Source organism: Oryza sativa, chromosome 4, assembly GCF_034140825.1.
Source record: "Oryza sativa Japonica Group chromosome 4, ASM3414082v1".
Taxonomy (NCBI): Eukaryota; Viridiplantae; Streptophyta; class Magnoliopsida; order Poales; family Poaceae; genus Oryza; species Oryza sativa.
This window is the reverse complement of record NC_089038.1, coordinates 33,496,707-33,504,984: the sequence shown is the minus strand read 5'-3', so window position 1 is coordinate 33,504,984 and position 8,278 is coordinate 33,496,707. Positions and strand designations below refer to the sequence as shown.

The 8,278-nt window shown below is 48.5% G+C and overlaps 1 protein-coding gene across 1 annotated transcript; it reads right to left on the bottom strand.

Moving 5' to 3' along the window:
* Window positions 1–4,407: 4,407 nt before the first annotated feature.
* Window positions 4,408–5,694, bottom strand: LOC136356324 (protein MAIN-LIKE 1-like). The gene is made up of 2 exons (XM_066310067.1): window positions 4,969–5,694; window positions 4,408–4,876 (listed from the first exon to the last, which is right to left on the bottom strand). Exons 1-2 carry the CDS (start codon window positions 5,647–5,649, stop codon window positions 4,553–4,555), a joined length of 1,005 nt encoding a protein of 334 aa, XP_066166164.1. The 5' UTR covers window positions 5,650–5,694; the 3' UTR covers window positions 4,408–4,552.
* Window positions 5,695–8,278: the final 2,584 nt, after the last annotated feature.

Below are 8,278 nucleotides of genomic sequence, written 5' to 3'. Positions count from 1 at the left end.
CATTACTGTTTATAATCACATCGGCTTAGTTAGGACTTCCTCGGTCATGTTTGATTATCATAATACTATCTCGTGCTGCATCGGTTACGGTTAGGTCCGACCTACTAGATTGTTATTAATAATCTAAATCTTGTTAAGCCGATAGGTTCATACTAATATTTTATCGGAGGGTTAGCCGATCTTATCTGTTGTGTTAATTTTCTCTTTGATGGTTTTATTGTCTTGGTTAATTTAATGCATGACCAGTTTGATCGGTGTCATATCAGTTTGCTTAAGGAAAAAGTACGAATTACCCCCCGAACTATCGCGGTCGTCCGAATTACCCCCCTAAACCACAAAACTGGACATTCTTCACCCTCAACTATGCAAACCGGACGAATTACCCCCTCGACCCAATCCAGGGCTGTTTTGGTCTACGTGGCGTACGCGTGGCAGTCCAGTCAGCACTCTATCAAAAAAATATTTGTGGGACCCACATGTCATACACTTCTTCCCCTTTTTCCCCCTCTCTCTCTGCTCCACTCTCTCTCTCTCTCTCTTGGCATGACATGACAGCAGCGGACGGCACAGTAAGGCGACCGAGGGGAGCCGACGACTCTAGCGGCTGGGGCGGAGGAGCGTGGCAGCAGCGGAGGAGCGCGGAGGAGTTCGGGCTCGCCGGAGTGTGGAGGTACCCGAAGCCGGCGTCGCAGGAGATGTGCCCCGGGTGGACGCGCCGCGGTGGTGCGCGTGCCTCGGGTACCTACACCCGAAACCTGCGTCGCGGCATGGAGGAACCGGGCGGAGTATGCTGGGTTGGTGCGGCGGAACACCATGGACGACGCGGCGATGGCCGATTCGTGTGTCGCCTAGCCGGCCGCCGGCACCGGCAGATGAGGATGAGGTGGAGGCGATGGCCGGCTCATGCGTCGGCTAGCCGGCCGCCGGCACCGGAGGAGGAGGAGGCTAAGGCCAACTCGTCCGTCGCCTAGCCGGCTGCCTGCACCGGAGGAGGAGGATTTTGGCACTGGCCGTTGTGCCGCCAAGCCGCCACCGTCGGCTTGCTGCCCGTCACCCACCATGCATCCCCGCACGCCGCCGCCCCCGCCCGTCCGCCCCCACGCGCCGCCGCACACCTCCCGTCCCCACGCCCCGCCTCCTGGTGGTGCGCGAGGGCGACGGCGCCCGCTGCCCGCAGTGTATTTCCGGCCGCCGGCCACTGGATGCCACCGGCCTCTCCCCCACGCCCGTCGCGCCCCTGCCGCACCTAGCGCCGGCCACCAACTCGCCGCCGGACGCCGCCCGCCTCTCCACCACGCCCGCGGCGCCCCCGCCGCGCCTAGCGCTGGCCACCAACTCGCCGCTGGACGTCGCCCGCCTCTCCACCATGCCCGCCGCGCCTAGCGTCGGCCACATCTGAGACATAGAGATTGAGAGGAAGAGGGGAAGAGAGAGAGATATTGAGAGGAAAGTGGGGAAGAGAGAGAGGTGGGAGAGTATGACAGGCGGGTCCCACCATTTTTTAAAATTAAGAAACGCTGACTAGGATGCCACGTGTACGCCACGTAGACCAAAACCACCGCGGATTGGGCCGAGGGGGGTAATTCGTCCAGTTTGCATAGTTGGGGGTGAAGAATGTCCAATTTTGTGGTTCATGGGGGTTAATTCGGACGACCGCGATAGTTCGGGGGGGGGGGGGGTAATTCGTACGTTTTCCTTTGCTTAAATCTATCAGACAATTATCAACCTTATGCTGCATCGGTTGGGTTCGACCTATGGGTTTATGGTTGTAAATTAGATTTATTTAAGTAAGTAGGCATCAATTATTCTTGCATTGAGGTTTCAGCTGTTGTGTTGTCTGGATATTGTTTAAGTGTTGCATTAGCTTATAAGGATTATATATAAGTTGGTTTTAGCTTATGTAGCAAATATTTTATTGATTACCAGTCATTTAGATTTAATGACATCAGATTTTCAGCCGATATATACTTTAACCATTAGATCAATATTTATTCTATCATACTGTTAATGGTCGATTGGTTTATATTGTTATGTTATTATAATTTTTTTATAGGGTCAAAGTCCTTTGAAATTCCTCTTGTTTTTCTTTTGTTCGAAAAACCCTTAAACAGGCCGAATTATTCATCAGCTTTGCTGCTAAAACAGTAAGTTTAAGGGTTTAAGCTTACTGCTAAAACCTGGACGCTGTTCTTAAGATTAGGCCTTCTCCATCTGACCTTGCCGCGCCGCGCCCGAGTTGGCCGTCGATTCAGATTAACCTGGGCTTGGCCCAGTTTGCAAGGCGATCTGATGTGATACGTCTTCTCCCCTCTCCGCGGCTCTCCGCTCTCTCCTTGCTCCGTTGCTCTCGCCACCACAACCACCATGGGTCCATGGCTACAGCCAAAGCTAGAATTTTTTTGAGAATTAATATTATTTTTATGGAAAATCGCAAAAGTAGTGGTCAACCGGGGAAAATCGTGAAAATAGGTCCCTGTCGAACGGGTGCAGTTCGATAGGGCGCCTATCGAACGGCCAGAGCGCGACTGGCGACGACATCGGAAGGCTGCCGTTCGACAGGACCTGTCGAACAGCCCCCGTTCGACAGGCAGGGCTGTCGAACAGCCCCCGTTCGACAGGCTGGGCCGCAGTTCGACAGGATGTCCGTCGAACTGCCGCAGTTCGACAGGGTCGCGTTCTCCATTTATTTGTAATAAGTTATTTTTTTAATAATATGTAATTTATTTTAGTGTGTAAGAAAGGAAAATATTTTTGTAATGTTATATGTATGTGATTTAGGGTTTTGATAATGTTTGGTCAGAAATTGTAGTATTTATTTGTTGGTTAAAATATTTGAATTATTTAGTTTCATTATTTGTATATTTGAATGATAATTTGTCATGATTCATTCGAAGGGTATGCTACTGAGTAATTATCCGAAGAAGTTTATGAAATAGTACTGATAGTACTAAGTTAATCGTAAAGTGTTTCTCAAATAGTACGGACAGAACATAAATGATTAAAAGTTTAATACAAATAGATAAGTCAAGGACGATCAGTGCCCTTCGCACGCTTGCTAGGTCCTCCCTTCTTCCTACGCCTAATCTGCTCAGTGGGATATGTCAAATTATCAGGGGGGTGCCTATCTCTAGCTGCCTGCTGTGGTGTCACGTCTGGCCCCTGACCGGCCTCCGTCTCCTGCGTCGGCTGTGTGACCTGAGGTGCTGCGTGCCAGTAATCCATCCCTACTTCCCCCTGGGGAGGATCAGTGGAAAAGAAGTCCTCAATGAATGCTGTGCGAGGGGAGTAAGCAGGCACTCCGTGATGCGTCGACGCCGAACCGTACTCATCGTCTGTTTGTACAAGGGGGAGAAACCAAAAAATATGGCGTAGTTAGTAACGATACATATAATTAGAAACTAAAGCGTGTTATTGTTTAAAATGACTTACATGTGTGCTGTGTGTGGCCCTGCTCTGGCGCACGCGGAGTGATATGAAGTCCCCATGCTGGTGTGTTCAACACGTTGTCCCCGTTGGCATGTAAGGGAAGTGTGCCGACCCAGATGCTCCCTGCGAGGGGTGAACATAAGGCGGAGTTTGGAATACCTGCGGACGTGGTGGTGCCGTACTCGACGTGGGTACCCCTGATCCGGCTGACCCCCTGGTGTACTCCGGTGCTGGGGTGTGCTGAAAGGAAGGACGACCGTGAGATGTGTGGGCCGCTTCGTACCCGCGACGTGAAGAGGATGGACCACTCCGATCCACGCTGGAACGTCGGGGTAGTGGTGGTGATGGCCGTCGGCCCGACGTCTGCACCACATCTGCCGCGCTCCGACAGGAGACACGACGTAGTAGTGCGGCAGCACGTGCACGGAAGTTGCGAAGGACACTCGCCACGTCGTCAGACCTGACGACTGGAGGTCTCGCCTCTAGTCTTTGCAGCAGGGTGTCGGACTCCACGTGAACGTGCTCAACAAATTCCGCCTGTTCCACAAATAATCAAGGCAATTAAAATTATTTAACCAGTTGCACATTTATTAAGAGTATTTAACAAGATGCACATTTGTTAGAAATAATGAACCAGTTGCACATCATTTATAAATACTGAACTAGTTCCACATTTATGTAAGAAAAGGAACTAGGTGAACCAATTGCACATTTATTAGACATACTGAACTACTTGCTAACTTTTTAAAAATATTGAACTAGTTGCTCAAATTCCACAAATAAACACGTACCATTGAGTTGTAAGCTGATCTAGGCTGAGGGGCAAACGTGTCAGTAATCGCTGCCTGGTGGGGGACGGTGCTATCTCCTTGTGGAGGAAAACACCTCCATCGTGTAACACTGCGGTACCAACGAAGGTAAGCTCCATAATAACTCCCATCGTCTGGAGGTGTCTGAAGTTCCAAGTTATCAGCTGCGTGCTCCCACTCTTGTACCGTCGGCTGAACCGTGGTCACAATAACTAGCTCGTAGGAAAGCCCGAGCCCCTTTCTGGAGTACCTGCACAACAACAAATTCACACATCAGAAAAAATGTTGTGCAGTGATTTATTTTAAAAAATGTAGGATTAAACAACTGTGATGTGAACTAACCTATGAAGACTATCAGCCAAAGGACGACCATCTCTCGGAGGGAAGTCCTGATACATGCCCAACTGTTTGAGAACCCTGTGGACATTGTGTGGCTCGACGTGCACGTCCACCACGAGGTGACAAGTCGTCCTCCAGAGTTGCATATCTCGCGTGCAAAGATCCGCGAGACCGTGCGGTGCACGATCATTGACATCGTGCTGAGTGTAGGGAGTCCACCGAACACGGTCAGGCGTAAGCTGATCAAAGTCAGCTACAAACTGAGTGTAGACACGACGTGTCGTCCCGCTAACCCACTGCGACTGTAACAAGTAGTAGTTTTCATTAGTCATATAAGGAAAGTTTGTGAACTAGTATTCATAATGATAACATAAACGAATTTAACAAAAATTACCTCACGGTGTGTCCACAAGGATCCCATAGTGGGACGATCGTCGATGTCATCAACACCAGACCTGTACATCTCTCGCAAACCGTAGTTTGCGTACGAGTCAAGCTGAGGCCTCCCAATGTCGAAGCGCTCGTGCGCCCACAACATAAGTAGCAACGGGCATCCAGGGAGTGAACTTTGCTTGCTGTTCCTCACGCAAGCATCACACAGTCCGGCATATGTCGCCGCAAGTACCGCCGACCCCCAACTGTACTGTGGAATCTCCGCGATAGGTAACTCTGCAATCTGCTCCGCAAAGTGGATGAAGTGCTTGTCCACGGAGTCAGCGTGAGTTCCCGTGAACATCACCCATCCAAACAACCACAACAGGTAAGCGACTAAGTGCCGCTGCACGATCCACTCCTCCTGGTCATCAGGGAAGACATCCTGTCGAAACTGATTCAACCAACTTTTCGTAGGCCCGTGCCCATCTGTGAGATCCTCCAGTGCAACAGGCAGCACACCACCAAAACTGGCCAGAAGGTCATCCGCCCATCCAGCATTCACCATTGTTGGGCCAACTGCTGGCCCAGCTATCGGCAGCCCCAACAAATAAGACACATCCTGCAGAGTGGGCACCATCTCTCCAACTGTGAGGTGGAAAGTGTGGGTCTCAGGCCTCCATCTATCGACAAGAGCACTCATAAGCGCCGCGTCAATGTGGATTCGTTCGGACCTTGCACGTGAAGGCTCGACTAACCGTGCAAACGTCAACAACCCAGCTGCTCTCAGCCTACAACATGACAGAGCGTAAGTTATTAATACATGAAAATATAAACACCTTGTATTAGTAAAAACAATATATTTTCACACACCTTGGAACCCAACGAGGATCAATACGCCAATATTGATCCGGTCCTCGCATCTTTAGCACATTGCAGAAAGTTCCTGTACTAAGACGTCGCGATCGATGGTTCCTATCGATCTCCTTGTCTATCAGCTGCCCATCATTTTGATCAGCCATACCTGCAGATCGAAAACCACATTAGTACAATGCACGTATGGTAACAGTACAATAAATGTATGCAACATAATTCAATTAACAAATTTGCATGCCATTTCAATTTAAAATTACAGTACCAGCACACATAGATACAGATAAGAATAGTTCAGTACATTTCAATTTAAATTACAATTCCAATACAAATACATGACGATATTAAAAGTGCAGTGCAGTTCAAAATGAAAATTACAAGGCCATTACAAATAGATTCGGGTAATAAAAGTGCAAGAAAGTTCAAATTAAAATTACAGACGCACTAAACATAAATTGAACGATAACGATCTTCAAAGTAGGGAGTCCACCAATGATAATAGCGAATTAAGGATTATTTTTCTTCTTCGACTTCCCCTTTGGAACGCGACGAACATCAGCGCCTGTGGCATCTTGCCCTACATTGTACATGCTGCAATCTTTACGGGAATGGTTCTCCCCGCAAAGAATGCAAGCTTTCTTACGACGAGAACGATCTTTCACTTCAGCTTCATCCATAAGGTTCTTGATCCTGCGTGACTGGCGACGACCCTTAGTATCAACTAATAAATTTGAGTCAGGAACCCAATTGGCTTGCCCTGGAGGAGGACGAGTGAAATCACACACGGCACGCCAACCACGCAATTCACCACGCCAAGTTGCCTCCCACGATTCCTTTCTAAAGTAGGGAGAAACAAAAATGTTTCCATCAATACCCCCTTTTGCGGAAGCAGCAAGAACATGGGAACATGGCCGATGTAACAGGTAAGGCTTGTTGCAATTGCATTTGCAAGCGTGATACTCTGGCCACAACGTGCATTCCAATGTGATGTCAGTAGTCCCAATGCCGACACCACTCTTGTCACGAAGTCGTATCTCAAATAACAACTCTCTATTCCCAGCAGGCCACACTCTGTGGATTCCTCCCTTCTTACTTTTCTCATCCATGTACTGTGTAATAGCGGGGCTATACTTAACACTGGGTTTGCTGAGGTTCAGACTAGCCATGGAATACCTTTTACAGAGATACTTCTGTGTACCCCTCGTGATGCCCTCCAGGATAGCAACAAGTGGTAGAGGTCGTGTATTCTTCATAACCCAATTATACACTTCAGCAAGATTTGTTGTCATCACACCATACCTCGATCCATCTGTATCGTACAACAACGACCATTTCTCCCTTGGCTCAAATTCTACCCACTCCGTGAAGCACTTCGTGGCCCTTCCACGCTTCCTGCGCCGAGTAATACTTGGTGCTTCATTAGGAATGGGTTCAAGTCCCTCCGTCTCCTCCTGTCTGGCAACTATGGGTTTTTTCCTAACCTCTTCCATGTGTGTAGTGGTCAAACGATCCAGTTGCTCCCATATGGCATCAAACTTTCTTTGTTGATTCTGCTTGCATAACTTCTTGAACAGGTCCATCAATCTCTTACTCTTGAATTGTCTATAAAAATTAGCCCCAAAATGTCGCATGCACCATCTGCTATGTAAATCTGGCCATGGCACGGACTGTGTGACATCTTCTTGAAGCTTCTGTATCGCTGATAGCAAACCGGCGTGTCGGTCATGCAGAACACACACATTTGGTCTGTTTTCAACAACACACATTTTAATGTGCCGCAAAAACCATAGCCAGCTTGATGTGTTCTCGCTTTCAACAAATGCAAAAGCAACAGGAACGACATGGCTATCCGCGTCGACTCCGATCGCAGTTAGAATTGTTCCTCTATACTTGCCTGTCATGAAAGTGCCATCAACACAGAGCAAAGGAATGCAATTTTTAAAGGCCTCTATCATGCACCCAAATGACCAGAAAGCCCGACGAAGAACATTCTCCCCATATTCATTCACCTCATCGAGAATAGCCATGTGTGTGCCCGGGTTTCTTGCCTGCATCACCTCCAATAGTGGGGGAAGATTGTGATAAGAATCCTCATAAGTTCCAAACCTCATCTCCAATGCTTTCTGTTTTGCCCTCCAAGCCTTGTCGTACGATATCTCATATCCGTACTCTTTCTCAACGTCATGCATTATGGTGAAAGGGGACAAAGATGTTTTTCTAACCACCTTTGAATATACCATTTGTGCCACAAATGCCGCTGTCAGGTTTCTGTGCACCAGACGGGTATTCTCCAACAAACACGTATGTTGCTCAACCCTCGAAGCTACCCATAAAGTGTCATGTTGTGTCTTGTAACCATGCACTCTCCAAGGACATCCACCCTGTATGCACTTCACGTCATACGTCGTCCTATTTGAAACCTTCACCCTGAACTCACGCTTCTGGACAAATGCCCACCT

What these genes read in the sequence shown, in the direction of transcription:
- LOC136356324 (XM_066310067.1), bottom strand. Translation starts at nt 5,649, where the DNA reads ATGAGTGCTCTTGTCGATAGATGGAGGCCTGAGACCCACACTTTCCAC. An exon ending in CCTTGTGGACACACCGTGAG is followed by an intron (nt 4,877 to 4,968) that starts GTAATTTTTGTT and finishes TACTTGTTACAG; the next exon opens with TCGCAGTGGGTTAGCGGGAC.